At 40.3% G+C, this 17,122-nt stretch overlaps 1 protein-coding gene across 2 annotated transcripts in view; it reads left to right on the plus strand.

Moving 5' to 3' along the window:
• The first annotated feature begins 676 nt into the window (after positions 1-676).
• The window catches only part of BCKDHB (branched chain keto acid dehydrogenase E1 subunit beta), a 47,201-nt gene continuing 30,755 nt past the window's right edge, over positions 677-17,122 (plus strand). Inside the window, exons 1-8 of one of the 2 annotated variants that reach the window (XM_081857318.1) lie at positions 677-836; positions 4,539-4,616; positions 5,068-5,136; positions 6,646-6,779; positions 7,549-7,704; positions 9,105-9,213; positions 14,568-14,665; positions 15,481-15,591. In XM_081857318.1, the coding sequence (XP_081713444.1) occupies positions 692-836; positions 4,539-4,616; positions 5,068-5,136; positions 6,646-6,779; positions 7,549-7,704; positions 9,105-9,213; positions 14,568-14,665; positions 15,481-15,591 (900 nt within the window). In that variant the 5' untranslated portion in view covers positions 677-691. The remainder of the gene's footprint in view (positions 837-4,538; positions 4,617-5,067; positions 5,137-6,645; positions 6,780-7,548; positions 7,705-9,104; positions 9,214-14,567; positions 14,666-15,480; positions 15,592-17,122) is intronic. The other variant, XM_081857317.1, reaches the window with a different exon arrangement.

A 17,122-nucleotide genomic window follows, 5' to 3' on the forward strand; every position in this document is an offset into this window, starting at 1 on the left:
TATGGAAAATATTTGCATTTTTCATTAATTCAAATAAGCATGCTTAAGAAACGATTAAGCTAAGCGAGTCTCGATTCAGGTGCTGCAATTTGTTGACAGCGTCATTTTGTATGCAAAGCATATGCTCTATCACTCACCCTTCCACCTTGCCCTAGCAGGGGATTTCTAACGTGTTTGACAACTAGCAAATAAATGAATACAATCTGCCTCAAGAAATAAGATCTGACCTGATAAAGTTTATGAACTTTGCTTCTATCTTTATTTGGGTGTCTGTGTGTCCTGAATGTGTCCATGGTTGTTGTTGTTTTTATCCTTGCAGGTGAGGGAGAGCACAAAATGGCAGGAAGTGCCGTTTCCGTACAACTCTGCAGTTTCAAAAGTCAAATCGCTGCCAAGGTTCCCTTTATCTCACAGGCGAACCTCCCAATTTCCTCTTAGCACCTAATCCACACCAATACTCTGCGCATGCGTCTCACACCACACTCTCTCTCCCCGACCTTCCAGAGCAGTGTCTCGCTCGGTCTTTTTTAAACACAACCCCACCGCCCCAGCAGGGAGGGTGCTGATTGGCCCGTCCCACGCTCGCAAAGCTGCCAATGAGAATGTCCGGTGCGGTCCCCGCCTGCGCTTCTCAGGGTCGGCGTAGCGAGACCACGGGCGCGCGCGCGCGCGTTCCTCGTCAGCAGCCGACATGGCGTTCGCTGGGCTCGCGCTGCGCGGCGCTGCTGCGGCGGCGTCGAGACCTCGGCCGCGGCTACGTTTCGCGACGGGGCCTCTGAGCCGCAGGCACGCCGCGCATTTCACTTTCCAGCCGGACCCAGAGCCCACCCAGTATGGTGAGAGCTTCCGTCCTCCTCACTCGCTCCTGAGTAGAAGCGAGCCGCCCTCGCTTTCCTGTCCACGCGCCCGCCGGCTGAGGCGGTAGAATGGACTGCACCATTTAAGGAGGGGGGGGAAAGAAAAAAAAGATATTTTCACACACACCACCGGATGCCGTTACTCAAAAACCGCGCACCAGGCGCTAGGCCCTTTTTCTAAGTCCCGCGCCTTTTATTTCTGAATAATCTTTACGTGCAGCCGAATTTTAAAAAGGCACCTTCCACCCCCCTCCTCCCCTTAAAGTGGTGCAGTCCGTTCTCCCTTCTCATTCCCGCTTGGTTCCGCTGTCCTATGGAGACTCAGCCTCATGTTGCTGCTGGGAGGGTGAAGGCTTGGAGCTAGAGGGCGATCGCTTTGTGAATGGGGGGCAGAAATAAATCAAACTTGTTTACTCTCTCCTCCCCCTCCCCTTGGGTGGTGGTGCTCGCGTTTATTAAAATTCAGGTTGCCCACCTCATTGTGGTGCTGCAGAGCAGCAAGGCAGCCAGGTGCCAAAGAGGACAGAAGGACACTGGCAGTTTTTTTTAGCAGTTATGGCAGAAATTGGGAGGCTTGCACCCAGCTGGTAGTTTGCTGTAGTTCTTTGCATCTGGTCACATTCACTTAATGTTGGAGTAGGGCTTTTCTCCTTCATCCCCTTGAACGTGGAACTCCCAAAACAAGGCGTCCTGTAAATATTGATTCTAGGGAGTGAGAGATGTTACTGACAAACACACACTCCTGTGGGTAGGAGTGACAGTAAAAATCATGAAAACCGCCTGCCATACTGTCAGGGGCTCAGGAGCAGAGGCACAGGGGAGAGAGGAAACGGAGAGCGAAGGGGAAGAATCTGAGGGCAGCGTAGGGGAGTATGACAGTGGCCCGAGAGATTCCATGAGCTTCTCCAGCGAATCAGAAGATTCCCAGAGGGGGGCGCCGATGGCCAGGGCAAGGGGGGTCCCAGGGGGGACGCACCAGAAGCAAGGGGCCAGCGGGGATTCCCAAAGCAGCAGCGGGGGATCAGGACCAGCTCCCCCACCAGAGCGTAGTGGGGGGGAAGAGTCCCATGTATCAGGGCCAGCGTCTCCTCCAGGAGGGAGAGAAGATGAGTCAGGGCTGACCACACCTCCATCGGAGAGTGAGGGAACGGAGGGGAAGTCAGGTCCAGCTAGCCTCCCCGAAGGGGGAAGCAGTGACAGGAGCAGTGTAACGGTCAGGAGAAAGGTTGCCGGCTGGGCGCGCGAGCCAAGTTCAAATGTACAGGCGCGCGGGACAGCAGAAAACCCGGATTGGGAACCAGGTCTTAAAGCCCGCCGGAGGCAGGGGGAAGACTCAGGGGACTCAGCGTCAGAAGAGTCTAGAAAGGGCAAGACCCCAGCGGACAGGTGGACCCAGAGGAGGAAAGAGCAAAGGAAGAGGTGGAGCAAGGCTAGAGTCTTAAACTGGTGTCTGGGGGGAGGAGATTCAGACGGAGCTTCAGCGGTCTAGAGTTTGAGACGTAGAGCTGCGCGCCGCGGCTTTGAAATCGAAACTGAACTTCAATAAAGACTTTTGTATATAACAAGGAACTGGCGTTGGTCCTTTGTGAGCTGGGACCTCGGGCAGCTCTGACACATACACACAGGCGTACAGTGGTACCTCAGTTTATGAACAGTCCTGTTTACAAACTATTAGGTTTACGAACTCCACAAAACCGGAAGTAGTGTCCTAGTTTGCGAATTTTATCTTGGACTACGAATGGAAGCCGAACAGTGAAAGGGCACCTGTGGAGGGAGGCCTCATTAGGGAAAGCGCGCCTCAGTTTAAGAACGGTTTTGGTTTAACAACGGACTTCCAGAATGGATTAAGTTCGTAAACCGAGGTACCACTGTATATGTAAACGATGGTACTACTAGAACTCTGTGACACCAGCCTGCCATGATTTATCTGTACAGAAGATTTTTAAAACTCAAAAGTTTACATACGCTGAAATGAATTCTTGGAGATGTGACCTGTGCTACTTTATAGTTCGTACATGAGGTCACTTTGTGAAGAGAAATTGCGTCAGTCAGGCTTCAGAACTATAATGATTTTGTACTTTAGGGTGCAGAGATAGACAGTTACACCTGTTAAGTAATTCCACTTCCTTGCTTCCTAAATACCATTGAACAGCTGGCGGTGGAAGAATGCTAAAAGGATAACCTATTATGAGTGCATCCAAAAGAGAGAGAGAGAGAGAGAGTATATATATATATTGTTACATAATGTCTACATTCACATGAACAAAGGAAAACAATTGGGTACTTCTCTAGAAGAGCTGTTGTAGGGCATCGTATCGACATATAGTAGTTCAGTGCAGAAAAATGACCCCAGTGATTTCTGCTATAAATTATGCTAGTTTATTGTGAGTCTCGGTACTGACCCCTATGTGATATAACTATGCTGTGCACAAGGCTTGACTACTTCTGTGTATGGCTAGGTGAGAACATTAGGGGTGGAGACATTTCATTATTCCAAATACCTGCTTTATCTGTTTCTTATATTTCAATTTCAATTCTGTACAATATTTTTCCCAGTATTTTTTTCTAGTTGATAATAATAGGATTTACAATCTGGTTTTCCATAAGGTCCCAGAGTAGAGTATATACATTTTAATGTTACAATTAAAATAATTCGATAAAATTTCAATTGAAACAGTGCAAAACCAGTTCAAACCAGCAACATCCAAATATTACAGTACCGCAGAGGGGAATTAGCACTATGTATTATTCAGTCATCCCCCATTCCCCATCTTAAACTGTTACTGAAAAGTACAATGATTAAAAAACATAATCCTATCCATGTTTACTCAGATGTAATCCTATTTAATTAATTGTAGCTTACTCCAATGTAAGTGGGGTTAGGATTGCAACCTTAGTATGTAGGCAAAGGTATTGAACAAAACTGAGCTCCCCAAAGATTATTCATGGTGAATGTGTCTTAAAATTTCATTATTCAGCTTTTGGATTAAATAGCAGAAGCAGAATACAGTGGTGCCCCGCAAGACGAACGCCTCGCAAGACGGAAAACCCGCTAGCCGAAAGGGTTTTCCGTTTTGGAGGCGCTTCGCAAAACGAATTTCCCTATGGGCTTGCATCGCAAGACGAAAATGTCTTGCGAGTTCCTGCGGGTTTTTTTTCCTTCCCCCCCCTTTTTCTAAGCCGCTAAGCCGCTTATTAGCTGATCTACTAAGCCGCTAAAAGCCGCTAAAAGCCGCTAATAGCGCTAATCCGCTAAGCCGTCAATGGTCTTGCTTCGCAAGACGAAAAAACCGCTAGACGACGAGACTCGCGGAACGGATTAATTTCGTCTTGCGAGGCACCACTGTAGCAGAAGCTATTTAATGTACAAGAAAGACAATTAACTATTGATGAGTGATGAACATTTCATACTTGATGTGTTTCATTTGACCTTATGAAGTGCTCAACTACAATCAATAGTACAGAAAGTGATAGCTAACAAGAAATCTTAACCCTTATTGCATGGACCCTTTATGAAGTTATAGGTAGTGAAATGAACTGTGAATAGCTGAAGGCACTGGGGTCATGGAAAATCTTGTAGATTGGAAATATATCATGCTGTCTCTGTGGATCGGAACCCAATATTTCAGGTATTTGGTATTTAACCGTTGTCTTGTTTAACTTATTGGTCTCTTTGCACAGGCCAGACACAGAAAATGAACCTTTTCCAGTCTATTACAAGTGCCTTGGATAATGCCTTGTCGAAAGATCCAACAGCAGGTATAGTTTTATATCTAAAATTATGTCTGTGGAGGTTCTTTGGTTAGACGCCCTTTTTATTGAATACACACTCTTAAACTAAATCTGAATTAAGGTAAAACTTGTATGTAAATACAAATTAATTTGAGATTTATGTTGCACAAGAACATAGTAGAATTCTAAAAAAATCAAGCAGTGACTTTGATCTGTTAGAAACTATTCAGAACCACGAAATGGTAATAAGTTTGATAGGACCAGCCATAATCTCACAAAGTAAGCAATATGCCTGGTAGTAGCTATACATCCTGCTACTGTGCAGCCAGAGTTTTGATTATATTGAATAATATAATGCAAAGTATGCAAAGGGTCAGGTTGAACTTGAGACTCCTTTTAATTACTAATCATTATTAGCTAAGAATCATTTTGTATTATTGAGCAATTATTTACTTAATTCCTTGTTGTACACTTGCAGTAATATTTGGTGAAGATGTATCCTTTGGGGGAGTCTTTAGGTGCACTCTTGGCTTGAGAGACAAATATGGTGAGTTTACAATTTATATGATTCATTTGCCAGATCGTTGTTTCTCTTCCTGTTTACATTAACTATTATATCAACTCTCTCTCTATATATATAATATTATATATATAGAGAGAGAGGTTATATGTTTGATTCCACTTGAGAAATTGTTATTTCCTTCTTGTAAAGGTGATCAGAGCAGCCAATGCAGGCAGCTATTTCCAAAGTTTAAAAATGGGCTAACAGCACAGTACTATAATGTCTATTCAGAAGTAAGCCTGGTGGAGGTAAGAAGGATTTACTACTAGGAAAGTGGGTCCTGTATAGAATTACAGCCTAGTTCACCTTGGTTTTGAAGGTTACTAAAACTGAATGATTTTTAGGCTCTTTGACAGTTATGCAGGATGTGCAGAACTATTAATATGCTGCACCGAGGAATCCCATATTTAGCATTTTAAAACATAGCAAATTTTCATTTAATGTCAAGCTTTGTTAGAACAGTGCATTCATTTGTGTTAGATTGTGCTTCTGACATGAGATGGTTTTATTTGGGGTCTGTGGTATACGCTCATAGAGCTCAGCAATTCAATTTGCCCAACAAGGGGGAAAGATTGCATTTGCAAGGAACAACATTTTACATGTTGATATATCAAGAACGACTATAACATTTTGCACATGAAACAAATAGGTTAAGATTTGTTATCAATGACGTCTGACGTGGGGTGGTTTTTTATGTTGTGGTATGTGGGGAAATAGAGATCTGCACAGTTCTGTTTTAAACTGGCTTTAGAGCTACCAGTGAAATGCCCTGTTTGGGAAACTTACTCTGGTTGCTGCTAGTGAGAACATGGCTAGTAGTGTGCATTCCACTGCACTTCTGGCAGGGGCTTCTGGGACAGCACAACTCCTTCCACACTGGTAGAGCCCAGTGGAACCTCTCCCAATCCTAACCCCTGCCAGCAACATGGATTAGTGGTTAGGGCTGCTCTGATCACAAATATATTGTAACTGCAACATTAATAAACAGTTACTAGTGTAGGTGTTACTTTCCTTACCCTTACACAAGTTTCTTTGTCTGCATATTAGTAGTATATATTGTAACAATGGCCCCTTTTAACACTAGGTATATTTGTAGCTGTGCTTGCATAAAATTAAAGTATTCATATGGTAATATTTCATAAATATATCAAACTATGTTTTTAGGTGTCCACTTACACATGATACATTAAATGTTTATAGATGAGTAAATTTAGCTTGGGTTTGACAAGAAACCACACCAAATAAAATATTGAACATATTTCAAAACAAACAAAAGTTACTGGAGAAAAGCTCTGTGGCTTCAGACTTTCCCATCATTGTTCTCTGACATCACTACTTCTGACAGTAGCTTTTAGTAAAAAAAGTTATTGTCACTTTGTAGGCTCCTGAATTCCACTAAGTAGCTTGTACTCTGAGAAGTATCTTTTGCATCTGCGCATCCACCCTATATTCTTATTTTAAAAGGTTTATTAAGAGAAACTCTTATTTTTGTAGGTAAAGACAGAGTGTTCAATACTCCTTTATGCGAACAAGGAATTGTAGGATTTGGCATTGGAGTTGCAGTAACTGGTGCTACAGCCATTGCAGAAATTCAGTTTGCTGACTATATCTACCCTGCCTTTGATCAGGTTGGTGCATAATCTAAGATGCTGAAAATAAGAATAACAGTTTATTGTTATTTTTCCTTAAAGTAATGAAAAGCTGAACAGAAATGGGATTGGACATGAGGGAGGCTGAAGGAGAGTGTCAATATGACTGCACTAGGTGGGGATGCTGATAAGGTTTTGGCACTTTGCATGTTACATGAAGCACCAAAATTGTATGTGTGAATGCAGTGGTGCCTGTGCTTGCTCTTCATCCTTTTAACATGAAAGAAGAAGAAGAAAATTTACAGCTCTCTTGTGGGCAGATAGTACGCTTGTATCTCCTTAGAGGGGAAATGTATGAGTCCCCTTGCAGACATTTCAAAAAGTGGTGGAAAGTAGAGGTGTGAATGGAATTTTGGTGCTACTTCTTGCTGCTGCTTGTAATGTGAGGCAGCCCTCAGTGAAAAAGTATTGGAGCTAGGCTAAAAACTGAACATTTGTATTTAGCTTTGACTTCGGCTGTTGCATACTTGATAAAATGTACTTTGTTACAGAAATAATAAAGAGCAGCACATAAGGGTAATTTGTAGGAATCAGATACTAGAAATCTGTGTTACATCTGTAGCTGGCTCAAGGAAGTGTGTTGCAAAGCAAAGAAAATGATGTAAAAATTTATTAGCATTTGGTTTTAAGATTTGGGGTGTCTGTTCCTGCTTAATATTGTACAATGGAACGTGAACGATCAAAATGCATAGTATGTGTGTGCCTGAGTACATTCAAGATTAATTAAATAAATGTATCTTCCCCTCAGATTGTTAATGAGGCGGCAAAGTATCGGTATCGCTCTGGAAATCTCTTTGATTGTGGAAGCCTCACTATAAGAGCCCCTTGGGGTTGTGTGGGTCATGGTGCATTATATCACTCTCAAAGCCCTGAAGCCTTTTTTGCTCATTGTCCAGGACTAAAGGTATGGTAATTGGATAAGTGGATTTTATTATAATTGGTGTGGATTTACCATTACGGTTAACTATTCCTCATGGGAGGCTCTCTGTGACTTAAGCAATTGCCATGTTACCTTGTGAATGAATCTGGTGATGTTTGCAGATGGACTCTGTAGATTCCCTTTTCTGTTACCATGTTTTGACATGTTAACTAATTTTTCACATGGTTCCTTTATGTGTAAGGATCAGTACTAATGTGGTAGCAGAGTACTGTGAGGACTTCACCACCCCAAAATTAAATGCTAAAATTAAATTAAAACCAAACATTTGAATTGAGCTTGAGTCTTCATTGAAGAACGAAGTGCTACGCTATCAAATATGCATTAAAAGGTTGCAGCTCACAGTCAGTGGACTTGTGTATTGCAGTTATTGCTGGAATGTATCACCTCAGTCTGAAAGTAGGGGATCACTTCTTTGTATGATTAAGCTGTTTATACTTCACACAAAAACGAGCAGGGTTTAGAGAAGAACTTACGAAATCTCTTGGGAAATCTTTAGGAACTATCAGCTGGGAACCTTTTGCCAGCATGGCTACTTGAGTAGAGTCCCTTTATTACTCTCAGGTTTGAAGAGTGATGATTAGAGCTGCCTTTAATAAACTCGTAACAGATCAAATACCGGTGTACTTGAATCAAACAGAATTGTCAGAAGACAATTATACTGTCAGTCAAATGGTATTGCTTTTGAACAAGTGCCACAATCAGAATTTCAGTTGATATTTAGGGCAGACTGCATTGGCCTGAGTTTAGCTTCTGATGTGCCTTAGTGTTTTGCCCTCAGTTTATTGGGGCAAGTAGCAGATAAAGTGTATAGGTACAGCAGTGTCACTGGATAATATTTTGAGGATTATATTCAAGCCTGTTCTAAAAGCAATGCAAGATAGGCGTACAGTGATGTTTCAGTACTGTGCTTCTGAGGCTCTTTTTTGTAAGTTTGTTCAATCTTGGTTTGTTCCACTGTAGTTTGTGCCACACCAGTTTTAATTGCTACTGAAGCAAGCCAGTTTAAAATGTAGCTTGAGCCATTAGTCTTCTTTGAAGAAAACCATAGAGAGACTGTTTGTGTTGTTGATTTGTATATACCTGATAACTACTCTGAACTCTGACCAGATGTAGATTTTTTTATTCTATAATGTGCTCATATTTCAGAAAAAAATGCATTGGATGCAGTGGTCACAGTAGAGAGCTGTAGGCTCTTTCAGGTATTTCTGAGCTAGTTTTGATGATTGAATAATGGTAGTTATTAAACTTTGAATAGAAATAGTAGTATAAGAAGGTGATAGGTATGCTACGTTGCTTCTGTAATTAGCCTCTTAATAAGCGAAGTATTTTGTTTTGTAGATTTTCTTATTCTATCTTTTTTCCAGGTTGTTGTTCCAAGAGGTCCTGTAGAAGCCAAAGGACTATTGCTATCATGCATAGAAGATAAAAACCCTTGTATATTCTTTGAACCTAAAATACTGTACAGAGCAGCAGGTAAAAAGCTTTTATGCACAACATAAAAATAAGTGAATGAAGATGATGTTCTGTATAGGCATATAAGGAAGCATGGTCTATTTGAGCAGCCAGCTTAAATTACTCATTTCCTTATTTCGTTTATCGAACATTTGCTTGGATATGAAGAAATAGATTATTTAAAGCATACTCCTGTGTGTTTATTCATATGAAAGAATACTACTAATAATGTCCCACTGTGTTGAGTCCTGATGGTGGTGGTGCACAGATAGTTTGCTATTGTTTGTTTAAGATCTTTGAAAGAAAGATTTCCTGCCTGACAACTATGGATTTGCCTCCCTTATCTTATTAATAGGCTGAAGGTTGCCTGACCAGCTGGAAGGTAGCCTTTTATTAATGACTGAAGAATGAAATAGGACTATTTCACTGTTAAGGGTATTTTGCTATAATAATGGCCCAGGGTATCTGTTTAAAGAGGTTTAAGTTGGCCATAGTAGTTTCAAACTTTATGAAGTAGGATTATTTTCACTAATCATATTTAAGATTAGATTTCTCATTCAGTTATATCTGCAATTAATGGAAACATTCAATTTCTTTATCACAGCTGTCTTAGAAGAAGTGAGGTGAACAGTGAGCATAAGCTGCAACTTGCTGTGGCTCATCCTTATAACTCTAAACTATGGCTTAGTATTATATGTGAACTGGGCCTGTATCTGTTAAAGCGTTTGCTCGAGTGTTGAATCAATGTTCTCTTATTTATCAAAGGAACAATTCATTTAGTACAAACAGTCAAGAAAGAACTTGGGTCTTAATATATGTATCATGTGGGGGGAGGCTCTCAATTTTCAGTTAGGCTAGAAATGGAGATTTTGGGCTATTTTCAAGGCAGACTATTCAGGTGTGATCCAGCTTCTTGCCCTGCATACATACACCTTTAGCTTTAGGTAGTCTTCCTGCTAGCATTTTTTTTTAATGTTTGTTTTTACTCTAGTTTAATGCACCATCAAATCTAATGCTCTATCGAAACTAATGTGCACCTCAATTTTCAGAACCTTGAAACCCCAAAAAGTATTTGCTAGCAAATGTAAATGTGCCATCAAATCTAATGCGTGCCTTAATTTTCACACTGTAATTTGGCCAAAAAAGGTGAGCATTAGATTTAAGTAAATACAGTAATATACAAAAGAGTTGAATTTTTCACGTTTTCATGATGAAAGGGTAAAATAGTACATATTTCCTGTTGTTGAAAATATTGATGTGGCAAAAATAAGAGAGAGAAGGAAATAAGCTGTTTGTCTTTTTATTAGGTGCATAATTTATAATATTGGTGAAAAAATACACTTTTGTACCTTTGAACAAGGTTTTTAGTTTAATTTTTAGCAAGACTTGCCAGTGTGCATTGTCTTGTAAAGATATTGATGCAGGAGGAAGCAATGCAAAGTACTATGGTGAATACAGTCAGTTATTTTAATAATAAGTCAGTTATTTTAGTAATAGCAACATTTTAAAACTGCTTTATTCAAAATATAAGAATTGTTTTAAACAAAAGATAAATTTTACATAGAGGTGGTTGATTTGTTTATTTTTAAACTATATTTGCTAGTGAATCAAGAGCACATAGTGGTAATTCATAGGAAACAATGAGTCACCTTGACTTTATCAGGTTTAAGTATCTTGTGGAGAGAGTATTCTTATGGCTTATGACCTTTTCAGTTTCATTTAATTCTATCTTTTATGACATGAGTGGTGCAGAAATGATTTGCATCAGTGGTTGTTATAGTGACATGGCAGGTAAGATGGGAAAAACTAGCTTGTTTTTAATCAGCGTTTAAAATGCCCTGTCACAAAGACGTGTTTTTCTATTGCAATTAATTGTAAATAAAATCAAACACTAGCACTGCCAAATGCATGACTTCGGATTTATGAATATTCATAGAATGTTAGTTGGAGGAAGCTTTGCAGGTGAGAAATAATCATGCTAATAACCATTAACAATAATAAAAAGGAGCCCAGGGCAGTAAAGAACAAAGCTGCAAAACAATACAATTAAAAATAAAATAAAAACATAATCTAAAGCACCTGAAAACCTTTTTTTTATAAAGCAGTCTTGTATCCTCACAGTTAATAATTACAAGTTTGATGTGGACAACATCTTTCAGTTATAAAATGCTTGAGTGAACAGGAACATTTTGAACTTTCTCTTGAATGTTAATAATGAGGGAGATAGACACACATCACCGAGGAGGGCATTCTGCAACCGGAAGCTGCCATTAGTTCTGTGCAAAGGGTGATTAACTTAACAGTGCTGGGTTGAAAGGGACATTAAATGCTAATTAACTTGTCATTTCTGATATATCAACACAAGTTACTCACTCCATAGCTGCAGGATGTTCGTAAGGGGTTTCTGACCAAACATGACATAGAGCCAGGCGACTAATCTGTCACTAGCGGGGAAAGGGGGCAATGTTTCCCAGGAAATGCAAATTTAGACTTAATCCAGTTACTGGTGGAAGATGTTTGCCAGAGGATGTCCTCAGAGCCAAACAAGAGCATATGCTTGCATTAGATATGGCAAAGGTTCTGAGGGCTAATGAGGCTTGTGGTCTATTAAAATAACCCATTCCTTGCACAGGTACCTCACAGTTATTTCCGTGGGAGAAGATTTGGCTTAAACCACAGTTTTTTTCTGATTCCTTTGCCATGGCACTGCACTCATAGCTCAGAGTAAAGCTAACATAGTCACATCATTCCAGGGCATGTGCAAAGTTCCAGCTGAGCCAAGCATTTTGGTAATGCTAGATAACTGGTTCCATTGATTTTTATTGTTAATAAAGTTCTAATTTCCAGCTGAAATTAGACCTCATGTTACAATATCTATTTAAAAATCACAGGATTGTCATTATGCAAACTTTGGCCTTTGCAGTGGGAGACTTGGGTTCCAACAATTATAGCTACATGAAATTAATTGGATGGCTTTTGGTGAATCATACACTCTCAACCTAGCTTACCTGAGACCAGAGATTCTCAAAATTTCTAGCTCCAGGGTCTTCTTGAGATGGCTGAAAGTAACTGAAGCCCACAAGTCACAGTATGGTGGCAGATGGAGGCAGAGTGTTGCATAAACCCGAAATTACTGATATCATTTTCTATATGCTTCTGTCTAACCCATATTTGAAAACTATTATATCCTGTACCACAATGTTTTTCTTATGACAACGAGCACCACAGCCCAGCTCTCCTCAAGCTAAGTAATGAATATTTGCTTTGGAGGTATTGTGACCAGTGGTGGAGCTTCAGGCTCCAGCATCAGGGAACGGAGAGCAGGCGGGGGCGGGGCGCCCAGTGCGGGTGGGGGGGCCCAGCCATGATGGCACCCTGCCGGGATCGCGGTGCCGGTGCCGGTGCGCTCTCCCCCCAACTCCTCTTCCTCCACCAGTGATTGTGACTAAGCCCACCCTTTATAGGCAGAATATGCTGATCCAAAATGATTAAATAAATAAATAAGCAAGCAAGCAAACAAGCAAGCATGCAAGCAATTTCCCCACTTTTACCCTGAGTGCTTCTTACATTTAGGCATTTCCTGTAAATCCTCCCATTCTCCTTTCATACTTGTACCATTCTGCTCCCCACCTTCAAATTGCCGGTTTCTGGAAGCAAGCATAGATTATGCTGTATTGAACTTGTTTGTAGATCTTGACATCACAACAACAATTTGTGGTCATGGGGAAGGGGACGTACGCAGGCCTGGGACTTGCTGTGGCTTGTTCACGTGATGTCTGAATGTGGCAACTATCTACAAACTTATTAACTTATCTCTGCAGTCATGTGGCTTAGAAATTTGCTTCTTCTGTTGTTAAATGAAAGTACAGATACTTAGGAAACTGAATTCTGTGGTCATTCTGGAATTTTCTGAAATCCCACGAAGGTAGAGCCTACATGATGGTAACAGAATTTATGATTTAATCAGTGTACTTATCCCTTCAAGGAAAAGAAGCTGGTACAGCCAATTTAGAGCAGGTGAGAACTTGTGGTTGCAGGACTATAGCATTTCAGAGTTGCTGCCAAATATGAGGTTTTGAAGAAGCAGTGTGTAAAAGGGCCTCATTGTCCAAAGGGAAAAATACTTCTGCAGCTTTAATAGAAGCATACAAGGAAAGATTGACAATTATTTTCAGAATAATTTACTATATAGCTGTGTGTTATTCTGTGGGTTGCTAGAGTGACTAAAATTACACCTGGAAACTATAATTGAAAATGCCCAGGCTGGAATAATTACTTCACTAGTATTATATAACTAAGAGCAGATGTCATTGTTAGTGGGAAAATTGTGTGAAAGAGCATTTACATCTAAAATTACCAGCATTCACATATGAGCACTGATATATTTAGGCTCTTTTTTGATTTCTTTGGTCTTTCACTGTATTGAGTTAAGCTAATGAGGTAAATGGGAATCATTTAAAGCTAGAGAAAGTAGCTTATTTTATTTTTGCAGAAGGTTTGGCTGAGAATGGTCAATAATATCGAATGACGCAACATATTTCAATGAAAATGTGAATGTCACAGACTCCTGGCTGTTCTTTGCAGCAATAGAAAGCCGCTGCTGAGGACTGGGGGGCCCTTGGGAATGGATGTGATTTGGCAGGAGGCTGCAGACGGGGAGTTGGGCATTGGGAGAAATAGCCATTTGGATCCAAGCCTGTATCTTTCAGTGCAATTCCCAATCCATAGCTGTTCCTTAGAAATTACAGTGTTGCTATTGTGGAATTAACCTGTAAATAAACTACAAATGAAAACATACAACAATGTGTTGTTTTTGTTTTTGCTTCTGATAATTGTTTCAAATTGTTAAAAGAATGGATACTGGTACTGGAAATTTTGTTGTTGAGCAATTCATGTTTTTTGGTAGAGAGTCATATAGCAGCATTAACCTGGTGGCTCATTACGTGATGAGTTTTGTTAAGTCTGGTTTTCTAAACTTTTAATATACCATGTACAGTATCAGGCAAGCAGAGACCTCCCTTTGCTATTGGGGGTGCCTTGCCACTGTGCAGCCTGTATCTCCTGGAACTTATTGCAGCCTCAGCCTCACCTGTTCAGTTTACATTCTTGGGTGCTTTGTCATATGCATCTGCTATTAATTAATTAATTTCAAAAGATTTATATATTGCTTGATTGTAGTAAAACCTCAAAGTGGTTATGTAACTCGGGTCATTGAATCTTGACTATGGGAAAACAGTTTTCTTTCGTACTCCCAAGGTATGTTCAACTAACACAAAACCATGAGCAACACAATGCAAATTTTAAATCATTAGCGTTCAGCATGTAACTGTTTAGCAGCTGGAGAATCTAACCTCCATTGCTTTGCATTTATTCAGTGGAGCAAGTCCCTGTGGAGCCATACTACATTCCACTCTCTCAAGCAGAAGTCCTTCAGAATGGAAGTGATGTTACACTGGTGGCCTGGGGTACGCAGGCAAGTAAGACTCTGATGGATTTTTAAAGGGAAATTATGCTATATTATCTCCTGGAAAAATGTTCTTTGAAATGCCCTCCAGATGAAGTGGACTACAACTCCCATGATCCCTGGCCATTGGCTATGCAGACCTAGGGGTCACAGTAATCTAGTACATGTCATCCAGACTTAATGGCACATTCCTAACTCCCACCCCTTGCCAGTGGGGCTTGGTGAAGCCCCTGCCACATCCGCAGCCCTGCTGCTCATTTGAGGGACAGCAGAAATTGGGAGTAGGAAGACAGAATGATTGGGCCCAATGCTGTTGTGTGATGGCTGTGGGACCAGCCTTGAATGCCCTTTTTTAGGCCTTTTCGTTGGCTCCTGTCCATGTGTTCAGTGACTGGTAGGTTGAGCCAGGAGAGCTGGGTGGTGCAATGCCTCCACCTAATCCAACCCCAGCATAAGTTGGGTTTGGATTACTCTGTGTGGAGGTTCCAATGGAAGCAGTGCGAAAAGTTCATCATGACTTAAGTCCCATTTATTTCAGTGGGATCTTAGGGCAGCTAACTATGGCTCCAATCCACAGTCTTTATCTAACAAGTGAAACTTAAATACTTCAGTGCATTGTGGAAACCTTTAAATTAAACACATATAGCATCAATTCTGTTTTTATTTTTTAAAAAATATATATTTCTGATTGAGGCTGTCGTGCTAAGATAAGTGCAGTATGCATGTTGTGAAATATTCAAAAGCACTCTCTAAGTGTTTCTGAAATGAAATTTTAGTAGCCTGCATATCTAATATACTATTGCATGTTTTCACCCAATATTTAGGTTCATGTTATTAAAGAGGTAGCAGTTATGGCTCAAGAAAAGCTTGGTGTGTCCTGTGAAGTAATTGATCTGAAGACTATTCTGCCTTGGGATGCAGAGACTATATGCAAGGTAGGTACATATGGCACATTAGCGCATTCAAGCATTTCAGTTATTTTCTCATATCGTAGGTCTTTGTGGAATGACCACCACTAGAGGCCTCTATTAGTTCAAGTTAAAACTGAGTTTTGGCGCTGTTTTATTGACTACTATACTGTGAAGACAGAATTTCAGCTTGTTTCAAAATCATTTTGAAAGTCTAATCTATACTGTTCTGTCATATGAGATTGTGTAAAATATTGTGGTACGTTAGCTTCTTAGGTAGAGATGGGTAGTCAGAAGGCTACCTGGAAAACATGCTGGTTAAAATCAGGGGAGTGGTACCTGTATTCACAGTACTGACTTGAAGAGAAATCTGTAATCTATTTTCTGAAATATATTATGTGTATTTTTTTCTTTATAATTTTTAAAAGAGCTTTTTTCTTCTTTAGAACTTTTAGAATAACTGGCTAATAATGGGGCGTGTTGGGGGAGGGGTACTGCCTCTGGTGGGGGACATGTTATGCTCCTTCTGGGGTAGTTTGTCCACTTTTGGTCCCCGCCCTGCACTTGTGCTTCCTAGAAGTGGCAGCATGTGACAGTGTGCACACCCTGGGGAAAAACTTTGATTGGCCTGCTAGACCAGGTAAAGGTAGGTGATGGGCTTAGTTTTAAAATGCATCCTTATCTTGTCATTCATTCCTTCTGAATCTCTGAACATTTGGAGAATGAGTGTGACCTTGTCAAATGTGGGACACCCTCTCCCTCATTCGTGCGATGAGTAAAGTTTCATTTATTGATTATATTTTACTTTAAAATGTGTGTGTTGCCTCTCCAAATGCTTGAGAACGCATAAAAAGAAAATATTTAATAAAAATTATTTCAAGATACAACAATGAAATGCAGTATCGGGAGCTTTGGGTTGGTGCAGCATAGAAGCAGAAAAGGATAGCTTTGTCTCCTTCACTTCCAGCTTTTCTGTCTTGTTTGCCCAAGTACAGGACTGTTTATTTCTGCTACTAATTGCCGGACCCTTCTCCAGCTGCTGCTATGCACTTCTAAAGAGTAATTAAACATGTGGTGTTTTTTCTTTTTAAAATATTTTTGTACTGCACACATATTACACATTTCTCAAGTGAGGAATGTTGACAACAGCAGCTGCATGTGCCCTAGTTGTCAGTAAATAATTAAATTCTCATCATTAATTTTGCTAATTCAGATGTTTTTTCATGCATTTTTTTTTTGTTATTTTCCCCATTTAAAGCTTCCTCTTTCCACATTGGTAGATTCCTCTTTTTGTAAATGTTCTTGAGTTCCTGTAACAAGTAAAATCGGGACCACCTGCTTTAATGGCACCACAATTAAACTCAAGATTCCTAATGACATTTTGGGAAATTTGAAGAGAGAACTTAGTGAAATTTGGACTTTTGTACTAGGAACCAAGAATGTTCTAGCAAAATAAGGCGTGATATCCTGCAGCAACATACAAGAAGGACTACAAAGCAATGAAAATGGAGCACAAAGAATGCAATTTTAAAATAAAATGTCAGCCGCTGCTAATCAG

The sequence above is a fragment of the Podarcis erhardii genome (genome assembly GCF_964252035.2).
Source record: "Podarcis erhardii genome assembly, chromosome: 3".
NCBI classification, from domain to species: Eukaryota; Metazoa; Chordata; class Lepidosauria; order Squamata; family Lacertidae; genus Podarcis; species Podarcis erhardii.